The following is a 20,873-nucleotide window of genomic DNA, read 5'->3' on the forward strand; positions in this document are numbered from 1 at the left end:
ACAGAGAGAATTCAATGCAATTTCATGAGTACAGCATGCTGACAACTTAAAACATGTACCAAGAATTCATACTTTATGCTGTAGTCAATACAGTACAGTATGTCTTCAGTCTTGTTGATGCTAGCAAAATTTTCACAACATGTACGTGATTTGTGGTTAGAGCTGTGCCTGAATCAAGGCCTCATAAAAACAAAACAAAATAAGGAAAAAAAAAAAGGAAAAGGAAACTCCCGAAATAGAAGGAATTTTCTGAATTATTTATAGAACTTTCGAGAGCTCTGTCATATCTTTCCAGGGTATCATTTTGCCACCAAAGCTGGAACAACCTCAGACTTTAAAAACATGTGATATGTACCAAATCAATCAATAAAAATCTGTCTGAAAACATCAGCAATAACACACTAACTTTATTACTTAGCACTCCTAACTTGGTTTTTGATCATGAGGTTTACTAGTCTCTTCTCAAACTATTAGCTTTTCAGTCTGTGGGTGATAGAATTACAGAATACTAAAGGGTTGAGATGGACCTTAAGGATCATCTAATCCCAACCACCCCTGCCATGTGGAGGGACCTCTCCTACTAGACCACACTGATCAAGGCCGTATCATTCTGGCCTTGAATGCTGCCAGGGTTGGGGCAAACACAACCTCCCTGGGCAACCTGTTCCAGTGTCCAACCCTCACAGTAAAAAATTTTTCCTAATATCTAACCTAAATCTCCCCTCTTTCATTTTGTATCCTTTACTACTTGTTTTGTCACTACAGTTCCTGATGTAGAGTTCTTTTCCAGTTTCCTGGAAGGCCTCTTTCTAATACTGGACAGAGACTATGAGGTCTCCACACAACCTTCTCCAGCATGAGCAGCCTCAGCTTTCTCAGCCTGTCTTTATAAGGGAGGTGCTGCAGTCCTCTTATCAGCTTTATGTCTCTCCTCTGGACTTGCTCCAAGAGTTCTTATGTTGGGCACACCAGAGATGCATGCAGTAATTCAGGTGGGGTCCCACAAGAGCAGAGCACAGAATCACCTCCTTTGACCTGCTGGCCATGCTCCTCTTGATGTAGACCAGGTTGGCTTTCCAGGCTCTGAGTGCACACTGCTGGCTCATGTCAAGTTTCTCATCAACCAACACACCCAATTCTTTCTCTGCAAGGCTGCTCCCAATCACTCCTTCACCCAGACTGTATTTGTACCTAGGATTGCCACCACCCAGGTGTAGGATCTTCCACTTTGCTTTGTTGACCTTCATGATGTTTCCACAGGCCCACTTCTCAAGCCTGTCCAGGTCCCTCTAGATGGCATTATCCCCTCCCTGCAGTGTGTTGAGAGCCTCACAGAGCTGGGGGTCAGCAGCAAATCTGCTGAGGGTGCACTTGATCCCACTGTCCACATCTCTAAAAAAGGCGTTGAACAGCATCAGCTGCAGTAGTGACCCTGCAGTAGTGACCCCCTGTCCACATGTGGACAATGAGCCCCTGACCACAACCCTCTGTGTGCAGCCCTCCAGACAGTTCTTTATCCACTGCATGGTCCATCCATCAAACCCATGTCTCTCCAGTTTGGAGACAAGAATGTCCCATGGGACCATGTCAAACCCTTTGCATGTCCAGGTAGACAATGTCATTTGTTCTGCCCCTGTCCCCCAGTGCTCTAACCCTGTCATAGAAGGTCCTCAGGTTTGGCAGGCATGGTTTCCCCTTTGTAAAACTATGCTGGCTCTTACCAATCACCTCTTTATTTTCCACATTCCTTGGCACAGTTTCCAGGAGGATCTGCTCCATGATCTTGCCTGGCACACAGGTGAGACTGACTGGTCTGTAGTTCCCCAGATCTTCTGTTTTTCCCATTTTAAAAATGGGGGTTATATTTCCATTTTTCAGTCATCATGGACTTCACCTGACTCCACAATTTTTTCAACAATGATGGATAGTGGCTTAATAGCTTTACCTGCCAGCTCCCTCAGGACACACGGACAAATCTCACAAGGTCCCATGGACTTTTCACATTCAGGTTTCTCAGATGTGATTGAACCCGACTCTCTCCTGCAGAGGGCTGAGGGTCAGGGTTCTCAGTCCCTGCATTTGCCTTTCTCAAACTGAGTGGCATGGCTGGAGCACTTGCTGTTGAAGCCTGAGATATAGAAGTCATTGAGAACCTCAGTGCTCTCTTTTCCCAGGTAGTAAGGTCTCTCTTTTTCTTCTGGAGAGGGCCCATATTTATTCCTAGTCTTTCTCTTGCTTGCAACATATCTATAGAAACCCTTCTGCTAATTTTAATATCTCTGGCATGCAAATAAGTGTGTTTTTTGTTGTTGTTGTTGTTTGTGGGGGGTTTTTGTTTGTTTTTTAATTTGTTTGTTTTTTGAGGGTTTTTTTTTCTGTTTTGTTCAGATTTTGGTTAAGCTGAATAATACTGTAATGAAATTTCCTTGAAAAGCCATATAAACCATGCTGTGCAGATATTTCACTCTTTACAACCTAGCTACAATAGTTTTCTAAGGTATGGTGCCAAATTTTTACGCAATGCTCAGTTTCATGGCAGAAGTCTTTGCATGCATACAGACATTTATATGGCAGATGTTTTGTGTGTGTTATTTTTTGTTTTCCTTTCAACAATTGTGTTATTTCTATGCGTAATCCCTGTACTTTTTTAATTTTGTGAAGAGCTGATGAATACGCTCAGTACTGTGCCTTCCAATAGGAATAATACTCAAATACACTGCTTTGTCAGCAACATCTGCAACATTTTGGGAGGTGCTTCAAAATTAGTTTTATTTTAAAGTTAATTAATTTGAGGCATTTAAAATAAAAACGTATTATAAAATCATGCATTTCTGGCTTTCATTAAAATGTTGATATTGCAGAGAATGTGATTTTGTCAGTATCTTTTCCTTCAAGTTCACCATTAAGAAGACAACTTTTTCTTTTTGTTAATGTTAGAGTTTTATTCCATATATTGAATTAAAAACAAATAAAAGCTTGGTACAAAACATGCAATAAGAGGATATTTTGACCCAGTTCAATTTTGATGTTCCTAAATGAAAAATAAAATATTACTTCTAGGGGATAGAATGGGAGTGGATTTCTACATTACTTTGTTCTCATAAAAGCCAGATGACAACCCAGTGAGAACTGTGTGACTATTTCAGCAATGCAGGTAGAGACATTTTCACACTTTCTTGAGCAGAACAGCTGCACAGTATGCTACAAAAGAATTCTTGATTTGATTTTAAACATCTGCCAGTGGTCTTATATTTTTATCATTTATTAAGGTCTAAGAGATTACTGATGAAACACAGACATTTGAGAAAGCATCCATACTGTAATTAGAGGACTTTCTATCTTGCATTATTATATAACATACATTTATTCTTCAAGTCATACCATTGATTTCAGTAGTTAGTTACATCAAGAATAAGAGGAAAGAGAAAACAGCAGCTCACAAAGGAAAAACAAAGATGAAAGGTATGGTATTTAACATAACAAAGGCAACTGAAAATCAGATGATTAAGTACAAGTATGCATTTAATGAAATGGAGGCTAAAGCAGTGCTGCTCTCCATGTCAAATTGTCTTCTGGAATGAGAGTAACAGGGGATGATTTGACTTAAAAACAAAGACATAAAATGTGACTATAAAAATAAAGCTAGGCATCAAACTTAAATGTTTGGAAGCTTCCTCCCTTAAATGCATTTTGCATTGCTCCCCCAGCCTCCACTGAACATGTTTACTGCAGCATTATATGGGTAAATCTGATCCTCTGGACTGCCTGCAATAGCCAAGATATCCACAGCCTCTGTTCAGATTCCCTAATGGTTCAAAGTTCTTATTTTTCCACAGATAACAACTTACCATGAAAAAAATTCAAAAGCTAGTAGAAAACTCTGCAATGATCAACATGATCACTTAGTAAGTAACATGAAAGGAAAAAGCAAGCCATCTACAAGGTTAGGTGATAAACCTTTAAACCTTCAAAATCCAATCTTCTACTTTGCATGTCTTATAGAATTTCCATTTATTAGATCTCTTTGAAGTTAGTGTTAAATAAAAAATGTTCATTTGTGTTCTAAACTGAGGCCCCTCTACTATTTCACACAAGTGGTGAATTTAATGCCCTTTGTCTTTACTTCAGGGGCAACTTTGGAATTCTTTGGTAAGTGCAAATGGGGAAGAATAGCAGTGTTGGCTGAAAAAAGCTAACTAGGCATCCATCAGCAGCTGTTGATGGCCCAAAGGCATTGGAAGTATGTAATAAAGACAGACAGACTCCATAGATTTTGGCTTAGAGTAATTTAATCTGCAGTATTGCAATCAGAAGCTGACGTGGCTGAAAACTAACCTGGCAAAAAGTGATGCTTATTGTGCATCCCAGACATTTCCACAAGCACTTAGTGCCTGACCAGAACAGAGGTCAAACATACAGAGTGAGGCAGGAGAATAGGAATCTGACAGTCTGGCTTTAGATTGGTTTAGAGTACCATAAAGCTGCACTGTCAGTTGAAAGAAAAGGACTTATTGTGTACGTTGCTGATTGATTTTACTGTCCCATGCTTGCCTGGCTTTATTTGGATCAAGGATCAGCCAGTTTTATTCACTTCCAACCTCTTGTCTCATCCCTGTAATGAGATTGCTAAAATCTAATGAAAACCAGGAGTAGCCTGAGCTTTGGGCTATCTCTTTCCTATGACAATGTAAACTGAATTGTCATTCTGCATACCCCTGCATGCTCATATGCAAGCGACCAGGAGAAGGAGCTGAAAACAAAACCTCAGGAATTAACCTAGAACAAAAAACTGGCAACTTTACCCTTAAGGTCTGCCCTCAAGGTTAGGAAACTTATGTGTAGACATAATGTCACAGAGTATTTCTATTCCAAATGGTTAATGAAACTATAGCAAGGGAATACTGGAAAACAGAAATGTCTGGTATGTGTCTACCTTTCACAGATTTTCAGTAACACTTAACAGCTTAATATCTTTTATGCTTTTGAAACCATTCTTAATAAAATGCTGTTACACTGCTCACAAGTCTGTCACTCCCTAGGCCACCTCGACCAAGATCAATACACTCCTGTTAAGTGTTATTATGCACTGTTCACAAGTCCTCCATCAGTATCTTGTTGAAATGACAGTTTTCAATACGACAGGCCTTTCTGAATTATTTTTCAAGTATAGTTTTAAGAAATAATGTGTCAGATGTTGTTATAAAAATCCCTGAACTAAAACACCTTTTTCATTTTCTTGATTCACCACTTGGGTTTTTTTCAGTCCAAGAATTCTAGCTTGCTTTGCATGATTTAATAGAAACCTCTGGGCATATTCTTAAAAATGGAAATGTTCCAAAATGGATACACATGTGCAAAAACTTCAGCTTCTAATGCTTGTGTCATGAACATTTTCACTGTGCAAAATGTGTGTAACAATTTTAGCTTTTTAAATTCTTGGTGTTGATATGACATACCAGTTTCCAGACTTCATAAGTTTACATTACATGCCGCAAAAAAAGTTTTAAACTATATTCCAAATTCTGCATTAGTCTTTCCAGCTTTATTCCTTGTTTGCATTATCAATTCTATTTTTCTTTGACACATACAATGTATCCTGTAGTCCCCTTCAGTTCAACAATACAGCACTCAGCATCCATTGAATCTCTTCGTACAGAGTATTGTGCTACTTAGCTTAAGAAATTGCACAAGTAATCTCCAGGTTTGTTTCCTCAGATAGTCTCTATTTCTAGTCACTTATTAAATGAAAATTGATTTTCCCATATTCATGCAAGTAATCAGAACCTTCAGACAATATCAATCTATCATTCAGAATATATGGAGCGGACAGCACTGTCTCCAGTTGTCTGATTTAGCAGATGAGGAATGAGATTTAGTTGCTTAACACAGACAATAAGTGAACCAGCACCTTCTGCCTGACTTCCAGCTGTCCCTCCACAAGGGCACTGGTCTGTAGGTTCTATGTTACAGATGCTCACTCTGTGTAAGATGCCATCAACACCCTTAACTACCTGAATGCACTAAAATTGTAAGTTGAGGAAACTAAATCACAGTTAGAATGTCTACCTGTTATTCTAAGAACTATCAAAACACAAAAAGCCTCAATATTACCATTACTAATAGGAATTTGGTTTATTGGTTGCTTTTGCACCACCTCAGTACTAATTCTTAACATGCTTATTTTTTAGACCATGCTATTTCAGTATTTGGAAAGGTTTATTTAAATGCAAATGGTGACCAGGGTGTTAAATAATAATCAAAAAATCTAGTATTAGGCTCTTCACATACACTCTTTAATAGGTCTGCAAATATTCCAGGCAGATACCTGAGCCTTGCATTTTTAAATTTAGGCTGTTTGTTTGTTTGGTTGGTTGGTTGGTTGGTTTGTTTTGAGAAGATGAAAGAGAATCCTAGCCCTATATAAAAACATAATTTTTACTGGTGTTCTGGAAAATTATGTAATTTAGAAAGAATTTCAAATGAAAATATTTTCTGTTTATCAGGACCAAATTAACTATTTAGGCATTCCTTAAAATGCAGCTTTTAAAATCTTTGAACACTTGAACATTCTTAGATATCCACAATTCATTGTGTGAGTTCACACTGTGATATAGTAGTCAATGAACTTGCCAAGTAACAGATATGGTTTTATTTACATTTCAGAATTCTGCTTTCAAAGTATGGAGGAAAAAAAGAAAAAAAAAAGCAAGCAAAAAACACCAAAGATTTTTCTTGGTGTTTTTACTGAAAACACTTTTTTTTCTGTAACCCAATTTGAAAATTATCATTGCTTTGGGTAGAAACAGCTTTGGTTTACTTACAGAAAGTGACAGTTCAAACCTCAAACTGAATAAAATGTAGCTCATTTTACAGTGCAGTAAGTGCTTTTAAATATAGATTAATATATATAACAAAGAAAAGCCATAGTTCATAAGCATTAATCAGGAACTAGTTTTACCTCACTTAATCTAAAGCTAGTCTGCCTTAAAGTTAGCATAGTAAAATTGGACTGAATGCTAGAACACTCAATATGGATATGAGTTAAATAATAAGAATTCTGAAAGAAAAAAATATCCTAGAACTCTTATTTATCAAAAATTCTGTTTATTTGCTCAATAATTGCAATATCTATGAAATAGCCCATGCAGAAGTGGGCATTAGTATTTTCTGTAACTTTAAAAAGACAAAACAAATTAGTACATTATAATTCATTATAATCTGAAAATACATGTTCTAAAACTGAAGAACAAAACTTAAGTTTACCTAATTTCTTCCAAGTATTTATTTAGATGTGAAAAAATTATGATTCCACTTAGCATGCCATTTTACTACACTTTTTTTTGGTATAAATTTTGGTCTCTTTTCAGGCAGTGTGGATCACTGAATATCAATAGAACCAGTATTCAGCGCTCATGACAGAGGAAGGTAGCTAATCTCTTTAAGGTGGTTCTTTAAATATCTGACAGCTCCTTTCAACATAAAGTCTACAAAAATCACAAAATCTTTGCTAGTGTTCTGGCTTAGGACTTGAAGATCAGTTATTTGAAGTGAAGAAGTGTATTTTGATAAGGATAATGGAAAATAGAATGTACAGGTTTCAACACACTGGTATGACAAAGAAGTGCACAGCTTTGAAAAGACTGTACTAGTTGAAGCATTATTAATATGCAAGAGAGCCTGGGTATTTTGAAGGAATTATATGGTCCCTTCATGAGATGCTTCAGCTTCATGAGGATTTTATTTCTATTTAGATTTCTCTGTGCATGTAGTCCTTAAGACATGGGGCCAAAAAGGTCATCCTAGCACTCTGCTTGTAAATTGTCTAAAAGGACTATTCTTCTCTAAAACAAGAATTAGAAACATGACGTTTAACTTTTCTGAGAATGACCATGTCCAACTCCCATACTACTTTGCTTGGAAATTAACAGAAAAGAATCTAGTTCCAACACTGTCAATGACAACACATTTGTAGATTAGGATACCTTTTGTAAACAATGAGAGTAATGGATACAGCTCGAAGCATTAAAATATCCTGTAAGCCATGGAAATAAATAGGTTGAATCTAGGCTTTGTAGTACATATCTACAGAGTGGCCATTGAAGCACATGGCTATAACATATAAAGAATTGATATTTTCTCTCATAGTTTATGCTAGCACTACTGAGAAGAACATCAAATTAATACAAAACTAATTGTTCGGTTCAGTTAAAGCACTGTACAATGACTAGGACTGATTCTGTAGATATTCTGTTACATTAGAATGAGATGTTAATTTAAAGTAACCTAGTTCTGGCAGTTCATATGTACAGTCAGATGCAGATATCACGAATTTTTGATCTCAACAATATCTGACAAAGATATTCTGCAGAAAGTGTTCATGTTCTACCCTTTTTCAGTTTGGTGTGCATATATAGAAGGTAGAACACATTAGTGTTTTAACATATGAAAGTTATTTCAGGCTAACTTCCAGTTATGTGGTGTGGTCCTGGAAAACCTAAATCAAATATCAATTTCAGAAGCACACTACTGAGACCTGAGTTTGTTTTAAAGGACTTTGTGATACGTAATGTTTGGTGAAGCAATGGTCCCAGAGCCCACAGAACTGGCTGTCAGAAGGATTTAAGAATGCAAATATCTTTTAGTGTCAATAAAGATAGAAGTTTTCTTAAACCAGATTTCTGGACAACCAACTAGATATTAAGAGTGAGTATATCTGAGCATGACCTGAAAGCATTGATGATCTATTTCACCACAAAAGTGTGTTTGTGAGAGCCCTTTATGCTGCTGTTAAGATCTTTCACAAGACAGTGGCAGGTGTGCCATCATGAAGAGGGACACACAGAAAAAGAAGAGACAGAGAAGACATAGGGACTCAAATGGTGTAAGCTCATGGACTTAAAAGCAAAGATAGTCTCATAGGTTAAATATAGCCTGATTCTCCAACAGTTGACTATAAACAATGAAAAATTCAGGATCCTAATTTCCTTCTTGTTTCTAAAAGCTAATACTTGGATTGGAGTAAGGGGATACATCAGCCTGCTGAAAAGTGTCCTCTGTAATCTCAGTCCATATGTAGTGTTCCTGTTACAATTCAGACAGTAAAGGAATTTAGTAGATGAATTGCTGACAGATCTATAAATTGGACACTGAAGCACATGGCTATGACATGTAAAGAATTGGTATTATTGTATCTGTTTCATAAGTTGACCACTTCTGACAAAGGGGAAGGGTGAAAATTAATTTGGCATGGCATGCATGAAACATTTCACTGCTCTAATCTGGTGCTGCCTGAAAGCTTGTTTTGGTAGGTATTGTATCCTGGAATGACACAGAACTAGAACTGGCAGGATGTCAAAATACTTCCAAAACCAGCTTAACCAAATGAAATCAGTTGAGCTGTGGAAATGTGAAATGCACATTTAGAAACACTCAGAGCTGGAATGTAGGTGAAGCTAAATACAGGAATCCCAGTGTTATGTGAATACCTAACAACAGGAATATTACCAATAAGGACATTTATATGTAACAGTATTTTTATTTCTAAATTAATCTGAATTGCTAAATCTCTTAAAGTGTTAAGTCAGGACTCCCAAATTCACTGATGTATGAATCTTACCAAGAATCTTACTTAATTTACTGCTGGGGAAACTGAGGCAGAGAGGTTCAGTGACTTACCCAAGGCCACAGAGGGAGTCACTGTCAGAGCCAGGATTAGAGCTCAGGAGTTTCTGGCTCCCAAGCTCAGGCCACTAGACCATGGCCTCAGGATATTTCCAGCTGATCTTCAGTCTAAAAAAAAGTAAATTCTCAAGTACATTACAAATATGTAACATATATATATATGTATATTTATATGTGTATACATATATATATATATTTCTTTTTACCTGAATGTAATGGTATGAGTGAAAACACATTGCTCATAAGTCAATGCTGAAAATCAAACAAGTGTATTTTATCTGAGTTACCTTAATCATACATACATGTATGATAAAGCTCAGCTGAAAAAATTATGATTTAAATCACAGCCAATATAAATACGTATTGTATTTTTCAGGGTAAAGAACAAATTGCCTTTCCAATCTAGCTAGCATGTCATTTATATTAATGGTGAGGAATGATAAGTTGCTCCGTGTGTAAGTAAACTCTATTAAGAAAGTCAGGTCCCTTGGTGAAGCTAGATCCTTAGTAAATTTTACTAGCTAAGCAGTGAGATCCATGTCAAAGTAATTACACCTTTTATCCACTGTGAGCTCTCTCTTAGCTTCTCCATATTCCTTAATTTCCCACTTCAGCTAATTTAGCAGTAAAATCGCAAAGGTTTAAAAGGTTAGGTACCGAGGAACTGGTGCATGAATGTTCTGTTAAGCTCTGTGCATTGAAACCACATTATGTAGAAGAAGGAATTAATTAAGCAACAATTAGGTAGTGATGGATCATTGAAAACACATATACACTTGGGTGCTAAAAATTAATCTCCCCTGTAAAAACAACACATTGTGCATCTTCTCATCTATACATGAGCAAATTTTACACTTGAAATATAAAATGGAAAGGCCCTTCAGCAACTTCTTTAAAAAAGGAGGCTTTTCTTCTGGCACTATTAAAACTACAAAATATTTTTTAAAATCATATAGCTTAATTTTTAAGAAATAATTTTAAAAGCAATGATAATAGCAAAAGGGGAAGAAATTTTTAAAGACAGGAGATTTTAAAGTGGCTGTAAAGACATTTGTTATATGAAAGTACTTAGTATGTTAAAATTGCTAACAACTGTGTAGTATTCTCTTGCTATCTTCTTTTACAAGTTGCCATATTGTTTCCTTGTATTGACAGTCAGCCTCTTAATACACAGATTGGCAGTTAGCCCAGTCGGTCCTCAATTCTAAAAGCCTCTTAGCAGATGAAAAATCTTTGGTTCATTCACACCTTGTAAAAAGAACAACAGGGCAGAAGTGACATCCAGATCCATTTAGAGTATACTTTGAGTCTGATTTTCCTTCGCCTTGCACCTTGTGTAGTCATTTATGGCTTTGCAAAGTGAGCACAAAATGGATATAAAACACTGCTACTCATCTGAGGAGAGAATTCTGATTTGGTTGCATTATTTCCAGAGGTGATCACAAAAAGTGCCAGCCAGTTGAAAAATCTGGCTCTGCATAGAATGTGTAAACAATTTTGACACAAAATATAAAGTGAAAAGCAGCAACCCTTTCCAAACATTTAACAGAAATTGCACTTTTGTTTTGCAGCAATGTACAATGCTGCAAATTTTCATAGAAAAAATACTAATTGCTTAACTGTCTTGGGTTATGTAACCAAAAAACAAGTATATTCTATTTCATCTGCAGAAAGGAGTTGGGGGGATGTTTTTCCTTATCTCTTGTAATTCCAGGGGGGAGGAGGGTGGATGCCTTCTGATAATGGGCCATCTGTTAAAACCAGGTGGATTTACTCAGAGGGGGATATCTTCTGTTAATGGGCCATTAAGGCTCACCAATGACATGACCCATTACACCATCCCATTGAGAGATGCTCCACCCAGTGGGGGGTGGGAGCCAATCATTCCTACCAAGATAAAAACTGAGATGTAGGAACACTGAGCAGCCTGTTTGCCTCTGGATTCCCAGAGGAAGACCAGACCCAACTCACCACCACTGGACCCCTTCTACAGGATCTACTCCAACAGAACCACACCTGTTTCACAGGGAGGATTTATTTGGACTGCTTCCAACAGCTTGAACAGGGTGAGAGGTCGTATCCCTGACTCTGTCAGAGTTTCAAGGGTGTTTTGTTTGTTTTGTACTACTACATTTGTGTTTTTTTAATATTCCTAGTAAAGAACTGTTATTCCATTTCCCAAAACATTGCCTGAAAGCCCTTAACTGCAAAATTATAATAATTTGCAGGGAGGAGAGATTACATTCTTCATTCCAATGGAAACTCCAGTTTTCCCTGGCAGACACCTGTTTTCTCCAACCAAGACATTAACTCATCTACAGAAAAGAAATTCTATTTCTTCCTTTCTTTTTAAGAACCATATTTAACTATGAGTCTTAAAGTGTATTCTCACTTAAAAGGGAGCTCATTTCATCTATAAAATCTCTACAAGCCCTAACTTTCCACGTTACATTTTCCAGTACTTAAAAAGCTGCATTTCCACAAAATCTCCTGGAATCAATGTGAAAAGCTGGTATTATCACAACAGCTGGTCCCAGTCCATCAGAGTTCAACACTGTTCTGACTTTAGTAAGGGTGACAAATTATTGTCAGCATTCACCAAACAGTGATATCTCTGCCATACGACCTACTATCAGTATGATAACTCAAGACCTACTGCCAAAAATATCTTTAAGATACAAGCTATATCAGCAGGAAAGGGCTGCTGATATTAGGTTAATGAATGTGTTTTAATAAAATTGACAGTTAAAAACTAAGGACCTAATCTGGCGGTTGCTAGAGATGTGGTCAAAAATTGTTTCTACTTAAGAACAGGATACAGTAACTAATTCAGTATGTCTGGACATTTCTTTTTCCCCCGTATTTCCTGGAGGTCATTTTTCCAGCCCTTCCCAGCCAGAAGTCCTTCCTAGTACACTTAAATACCATGATGGCATGATAGTGAGTGGTAACTCCTGTATGTTGATTAGGAGCAGAAATAGCAGTTACTGCATTAGCAGCTGTTGATATGAGAGTATTGCTACAGTAAATGATGCCTCTTACTGATCTAATTCTATGGTCCAAAGCTTACCCTTCAACCAAGCAGCTAAAGAACTTTTTTTTTTTTTTAAATTCTTAATTTGTTTTTAATCCTGAATTATAGGCTAGAGTTTATTGCAGGTTTTTTATCTGTTTTTCTTCTTGTCTTTTTTTCCTCTCCCCCTTCTGCATTCAGAGCTTCTGTAAGCATTCTGAGTTGCTAGTCTGGCTTGACTGGAAAGTACTGTGTGTTTGTTGTGTGTCTGCATGTGTGATACCAACTGTTGAAGGCTGCTTGATGTTAGATGAGGGCTTATGCTCAGAGTTGTTCTGCAGTTGTCTCTCTGGCAAAATCTTTCCTTACCAATGACAATGATGAATCTGTGTGGGGAGAGTCTGTTTTACAATATTACCCTTGCCGTGGTCTTAATTTTACTGATGGGGCATGATTATGATTTCATTTACATTAATCAAATTCATGAGTCATTCCATTCATGTCAATAGCATTAAAGAGCTATAGAGACAAGTAAGAGTTCAGAATCAGGCTTCTGGTGTTTAATCTGAAAGCATATCTGAATCACTTCATTAAAGACAGAAACTGAAGGATAGATCCTCTGCTTACTTTGCATTACTCAGTCATGCCATTAGCATTAAACATCAAATAAAGAGTGAAAATGACAGCTGGCAATGTGTCACAGTACATGAGTTTTCCGTTTACCTCAGATACAAAAAATACTCCTGAATTAACAAGATTTAAGACTATATTTCAAGTATGACAAAGTTATGGTATTAGATCTCCTTGCCCTTGAATGTTGGCATTAATGTTTAAAAAACTTTTTCCTTCCCTTGTTTTTTTTTATGTCAGTCTTACATAACTTGAATGAAAAAGATTTACATAACTTGAATGCAAAGGATCTAAAGGCAAACTATATTTAAGTAAGACCTCAGAGATGAGTTAAGTTTTATAGCCCTGTCCATAAGGAATATTATATCTGTTAAATACAGAAGGATAAAAATAGTGATCATAATTCATAAAATTTGTTTTGTAGGGGTCTTATTAAGCACTACTGAACCTTTCTTTTTTAAAAAGTGAAAATAATGTTAATTTTCTAACTACAGGCATTCTAAAACAATAAAAGGTTTTATACTGCTGTCTGTCTCCTGCTCAGACAGAAAAATTGTGCAGGGGATGATGGGCATTAATTTAGTCCTCACTGATAAGTACTTTTAAGACTAAATATTCTTGAAATTGCACTTATTTAAATTACACTCAAGCTCCCTGTAAATCTAAAAAAAGATTATAAGGAGGAGAAATAATTTCAAGAGGCCTAGCAAGCTATCAGAAAATTGCTCTATTATATCTCTTCAGATTTTTTCCCTTTTTTAAGTCAAAGAATTCCTGGCATTTGAGAACATTTTCTAAAAATCTGTTTGATACATTATAGGCCCTAGAAACAACTACTGTCATATATACTTTTAGCTTCACTACAAGCATATGCCCCAAGACACCTAATCAGAGAACTGAGGAATTTATCAACAAACCAGGGCCAAAGGAAGCTGGGAAAAGGGATCTTTTGCTATATTTTCTGTACAGCTCACTGAAAACTAAAGTTCTATCTGTGAAACTTGTTTTTCCAGTATAGTTGTGTATAGTTGTAATTACAAAAGATATTTTCTTCAGAACTCCCAACGAAAGCTTTCTTTTCACCCTGTTAGACCACACATTGAGTTTTACACTCTACACCACCACAGCATAAGAAAGTTTGTGTATGTTGAAACAATAAGATACTGTCCTCAGGGTGGATACAATGTTAGTTAAGCCACTGGTGTCTTATAAGAAAACCTTGATATAATATCTACTCTTAGTAAGTATGGGAATTACACATTTTCCTTTGTTATCTTGTCCAGTGTTGTATTTTGTGATAATACTGCTGTGTATTTCAGCATGCACACTTGGGCACACAGATTAATTATGAGGCAATAAACTTTACATAAAAGTGCTGAAAAACAATTAAAAATCTCACTTGTCGTTTTTCAACAAACTAAAGTGAATAAGAAATTGAGGAAGTATAGAACAGAGGAGTGACCTACCGTGGTTGTCTTTATCCGTCCTCCTGGTTGTGTACAGGTCCAGCCTGATTTATTGATTAGCAAATCACAGCCTTCTCCTTCTAAACACGGAAGCATTTCACACCACTGTTTTGTTTTGATAATTCGTGCTATGAAACAGAAAAGGAAGAAGAAAAAAACAAAACCAAAAACAATTGGCAGGAGAATTCACATTTCACTTATCTCTAAACACATTCTCATTTGAGTTGTCTATTTTCATTATTTGATAATTCAGCAATAGTTTATGATGTAGACAGCCCTAGGCAATTTACAAAATTATCTACAACATCTGCTGTGCCAACAAATTAAATTTCAAACTTAAAAACCAACAAAAAAAACCCACAAAAGACAGTTTTATTATAAATCAAAAGAACACAGAAACTAGCTATTTTTCTAATTTCATGCTCCTTTCAATCAAGGAAACATTGTTGGAGGAGTGGCTAACAGCAGAAGATTTACAATCCTAACTAATCCTTTTGGTGTCCCACAACTGGGATCCATTGTGTTAGACTACAAACCTGAGCAGACAGTCCTTATCCTGAAGTGCTTACAATGTAAATAGATATGAGATATGCAGAGGAAAGAGAAAAGCTATAATAAACAGTTAGAGGAGTCAATATAATGACAGTTATTGTGAAACTCTGTGATACTTGCAATGGTAGGGGTTTAGTCAAGGGCAGAAAACAGGAACATAAGGACAGGTGTTGAATTAATCAAAGGTTGAGAAATCATGGAGAAGGAGACAACAAGCTGAGGGAAAAGACAGGAACAAACAGCCTATTACTACGAGGGAAGTCTAGTTAGGAAGGTTTCTAACAGAAAGCTGGTGGTATATGTGTTTTGTGTCTACTCTTAATGCTTGTGTCTCTGGCAAGCCAGCTCTGCAAAATTTCCACAAGGTCATACACAGCATGTAGTCTTGGAACAACAGAGCCCTGACTGCAATAAAGTAAAAGCAAAGGAGTTGTAAGGAGAATTTTTTCCTCAAGGTAGGGAGAGAAGGGTCTTTAATACCTTTCTGGACTATTCCTTTGAATTCACCTTTGTAGTATCTGGGTTCCATCTCATGGAACAACAAACAATATTACTAATATCTAGTATTCCATTATTATTTCACTCCTCACTGAAGACAATATTGTGGAGTGGAGTGGTCAGGATACTTTTCATAAAATACATATGCAGAGACACTCACTTGCACCATGCCACATACTCATGCTAAACAAGGTAAGGTCTCCCAAACTAACCCTTGCTCAAACTGTAAGGCTTGCAGTCTGCAGAAATGGTCCTCAGTTCCTCCACAGATCATTTCAGCAGTTCTTGGCTGGACTATAAGAAAGCTTCACCACTTCAATTTATGCATAAGTGTCCTAGGGTTCAAGGCCAGAACTTGTTCCACATAGAGGGGCACAGATCATGCCTTCCTCTATGTTGATGTGTGACATCAGTACACATAACACATCTTCAATAATCATAAGGCCAGCAAAAAGAGAACTATAGGAGAAATACTTATTGAAATAAGAGCACAAGAAGCTTGTGCTGTACCAAATTAATTTGGGGGCCAAGGAGACTAAAACCAGGCATTTATCCCAGTGGCAAGCTGCAGCTTTATGCTCACCTGAACGTGTGATTCAGCCCGACTTCTGTCTGGAACTACTTAAGAATACAATTCCCAATGCTACTGGATCATGGCAAGAAATAGAAGTGCAATTTAAAGTCTTTTAATAAAACTCTTTCCAATATTTTGACACAAAATAACTTGTGTCCTCAGCTCTGGGATAATTGTTGGTAAGCTCTAGCAATATAACAAAAGCTGATTCCTTTCACTGCATACTTAGTCTGAAATTCATATTAATATTTTAATTACAAAACCTTTTTAGTGTCTAAATGTCTGCACAGGAATTTGCACTGTTCATTAGGCAACATATAAATCAATGGTGAAATGACTCATAACTACAATTTTTTGAAGCAACTCTGCTAATGTGTATAAGCACATAATACACAGAAATGTGGATTCTACTTGGGCACCAGAGGTACTGCTCTACAGATACCTGGATTGTATCAGTTTTTGAGACTAACCTCTCCTCTGTAGCAGATAATAGCCTCATCCTTTTCAGTGAAGGCATGTATCCAGTTACAGTCGTAACAGAAAAAGCTCAGTAAAACGTTAACACCAAATCTGACCTACTTGTATGTATATTTCTTAACTCACAGTATCAAAATGTCTATTTTTATAAATGTTTCAACAATATGAAGGATCATTGAAAGACTGAATAGTAAGCTGAACTCAGAAATATCCACTAGATTGCCTTTATTATCTCAGCCAGGAGGTTTTCCTGGAAATATGACTTGAAGTAATCTTATTTAAAAAAAAAATCTCTGAATTACTCTCAACATTTGCTTGGTTACTGTTGGTATTATCACAAATCCATGGGGTCCTTGGCTTGGGTGTTGGCTATATCCAGACAAGTTTGAAACACACCAAGGGTATTCTACAAAACATAAAGTCTAAAATATTTCTGTATTTCCAGATCAGCATTTAGCCCTAGAGAATCAGAATTTCTTTTCTAGGGAAAAGCCAACCAGCTCACATGGTTTAAAGCTAACCCATACCAAAACTCAGCCTCCTCAGCCCCCACACTCTCTTCCAACCCTACTTCCCACAGGGATCTCTTCCCCACTACTGGTTTTTGTGTCCCTTTATTTCTGCTTCTCCACCCCCTCATTGCTTTGCTTCAGGAGCCTCACCAACACACAGGTCCTCACACATCACGAGGGAGGCCCTCTTCTCGTCTGCAGGACTACATCTATTTTTACGTTTTCACCTTTTAGTTTGCACGTTATATCACAGTATGAGAGTGAAGCTCGATGTGTAATATGGGAAGGTAGCAAAATGTACAACAATTTTATCAGCATAATATCAAAGAATTTTCAGCAGTAATTGAATGTGAGTTACACTAGTCAAAGCAAAGGAATATAGTGTATTTCCTGAGGCAGTGTAGTTGCCTTTTTACTGTGTATATTCATCAGGGGTGTAATTCAGCCCTCTGCAGACAAGAGAGCAAAAAGCCTATCAGCTTCTTCAAATCCACTCCAAGCTCCATTATAAAGAATTAAGTGGCACTTAAATGATACACAGGCTTTGTGCAGAGCTCCTGCAAAGAACTGAATTTCAGCTTTAGAATCTGTGCTGACACTACCTTGCATCTCCTAAGAAGGGCTGTGCCTCTTCACTTAAACTGGAGCAAATAGGAACTGACACTGCTCAGCACATGGTAGAATTGCTTTCCCCAGTAGTGCCATTTGACCTGCAGAACAAATGGACTCTCTCCAAGGGGTTTTCATGCAAACAGTTTTGTGACATTGGGTGCAAGCAGATGTTGTATCAACGTAATGACAAACTACCCACCTATGTGATCTTAACTGTTTTCTAAGACAGAGAAACTTGCAATCAATTTCCAGTTATTAGCAGAAAAAGTCTCCATTCATGATCAGCATAGTCTAATTTAAGACTGCCCAACTCAGTAGAGTTTCAGAACACCATAGATTGTTTTCTGCTAAATACTGCAACTAGATAAGCTTTGTCAATAAGCCTCTCACATGCTTTTATTATATATACATTTCCTATAGAAAATCAGGCTTATTTTCTAGATATTCTTTTCCCAATTCACCCCACACTCAAGGAATTATCAATCTCTGCATCTCTAGTCAATTTTTTAAACTGAAAATCCTCAACAATTTGTGATAGCAAAAAACTGAGATAAGTTGTTCAGCAGCAGTAAATGCAAAAACTTACAGCCATTTATAATATGATAAATTAAAAAACTCAGATTGTTACAGCTTGTTGTCTCTTTTTTTTGACGTTAGGGAATGACTTAGGAAATAAAAGTAAAAATGTACCTTATTTTCACTGAATAAGAATATTGATTGAAACAGCATTTGGATACTGACACTTATGATTTCAGAATACATTATGCTTTTATGCATAAAAGGTGTGCAAAGTAAATATTTATAAATTTCAATATATTTATAATCTAAACTATGATGCATGAGCCTAAATAAAGTAAAAAAAAAAAAAAAAAAAAAAAAAAAAAAAAAGTAGCAGAGAAGATACATCGAAGTAAGGACTAGGGAAATTTGTCTCAAGCAGAACACAACATTTTGAAACATACTTCTTAAACGGGAACCTAGCTCACCTATAATTTTTACAGAATGCTGTTCTTCACATTATATTTTTTCAATGGTAATTTTTAGAATTTAATGGAAGCTGTCACATACTCATTGGAGAAAATATTTCCTCTTTGACTTTCATATATTATTTCACTGTGGTTTTCCTTGAACTTTGAAGAGTACTGATCTGCATAGCAGATTCCCAAGGTTCAGAAATTACTTTGGCTTCAGCACTTTAGAAGTACATAGACAAGCACATTCATCTTAGTGTATTTCACTTGTCTTATTAACACTGAATAGGACTACACCTTTTATAATTATTCCCTTCAAATGATCCAAACTGTTTTCATCATCCCACTTATCTCCCAGCCTTTTTAAATTTTATCTGATATTTTTGCTTTTTCCATTTTTTTCAACTCTAGCATTTTGGCCCAAGCATTTCCCTCCTTTGCCTGATTCAGCACTACCTACCTTTCAAAGAACTCCAAACATCTTGCAGAAATTGCTATGTTTAGCTGGTTTTACCTATGGCTGGTAAATGCTGTTCATTGTCCCCATTATGCACTGAGGTTAATCATCTTGACAAAAGTCACACAAGGAGTTGTTGTACAGCTGGAAACAAAACCTCTGAATTCTTAGTAATCACTAGACTGGAGACCTTTCTGTGTCCCTTCTTCCTTCAGAGAGAGTGTACTTTAATATGTATATATTAAAAAATTAAACAACAATAAAATATGCAAAGTAATCTGCTTTCAAAAACATACATCAGTTAAATTGCAGCAGCAAGAGAAAGACCATCAGAAAGACAAACTGAATCACACCACTGTAAGAAACTGCAATCATGAACTGTCTTTAGAGCAGCAATTTGACTGTAACAGTGTAAAAGCCCCAGATGTCAATCTATTTTACAACAAGGAAATATCACAAAGCTTGGATACCTTTTACAGCAGTCATTCTGCTTCCCTAAAAAGAATTGAAGCACTGCTAATTCACAAAGGGTTAGATTGTCTCAATTATTTATAGGACATCTAGACCAAAGACTATTTAGTTCTAAGAACAGCAATATAGCAATGTCTAGACACCTATTTTATCATTTAGCTCTTGCTGTCAAGATTGGAAGGGATGCTTGAGCTGAGGTTGAGAAATATACGGGAAAAAGTGATCTCCTGTGGGCTACAGAGAAGCTACAAATTGAGACCAGGTAACTAGATCATGAGTAAAAGATTGAATGACAGGGCAGAGGCTTTTCCTGCAGCCCATCCAATCATAGTTCCTCTGAGGGATAAATCTTATTGCAACCCCTGGGCTGAGAAAATACCATCAATGTGCACCTGTACCCCAAAAAAGAATGAAAATCTGGCTTTATCAGAAATGATGCGGATTGCATCTTGTATGACTTGTATTTAGGTGGAGCAGGACAATACCTAGGAGACAACATCCAAATTATGCAGTCATCCATATTATCCCAAACAAAGACTCCCTTAGGAACATCACTGCCAGTTACATGAGTGGTCCCTAGGAATTTAGCTGAATTGGCTGGCATAAGAAGTTGTTAGATGAAACTGAGTGAATACAGAAATCTTAGTAAACCACTGATGTAAAAACTACTTGAAAATACTTTGAAAAAGTAAAATTAAATTTAAACAACTACATTTAAAAATGCATGCATGCGTTTGTTCAATTTTATGACATACTTAATGTTTTGCTGTATTTTCTTAAGACTCTGAAATAAATATATACTGACAGCTTAAAAATAATTACACAAACAAAAACTGAAGTATAATCCAGATTCTAAGAGCACTCTCATGAAATTCAAAAGCTCTTATCTTTTTTCCTGTTTACATCTCCAAATAGAAGAATTTCTTCATTATGATACCCCAAACAATAAATGAATAAAC

The 20,873-nt window shown here is 36.5% G+C and overlaps 1 protein-coding gene across 3 annotated transcripts in view; it reads right to left on the bottom strand.

Annotated features, from left to right (window-relative positions):
- Positions 1-20,873, bottom strand: part of TAFA5 (TAFA chemokine like family member 5) — a 408,002-nt gene that overhangs the window by 60,339 nt on the left and 326,790 nt on the right. For all 3 annotated transcript variants that reach the window (XR_010080303.1, XM_063396826.1, XM_063396827.1), the window contains exon 3: positions 14,791-14,918. Coding sequence is in view for 2 of the 3 variants with exons in the window: in XM_063396826.1 (XP_063252896.1) it covers positions 14,791-14,918 (128 nt within the window). In the remaining variant the exon portion in view is untranslated. The remainder of the gene's footprint in view (positions 1-14,790; positions 14,919-20,873) is intronic.

This window comes from Prinia subflava, chromosome 4 (genome assembly GCF_021018805.1).
Source record: "Prinia subflava isolate CZ2003 ecotype Zambia chromosome 4, Cam_Psub_1.2, whole genome shotgun sequence".
NCBI lineage: Eukaryota > Metazoa > Chordata > Aves > Passeriformes > Cisticolidae > Prinia > Prinia subflava.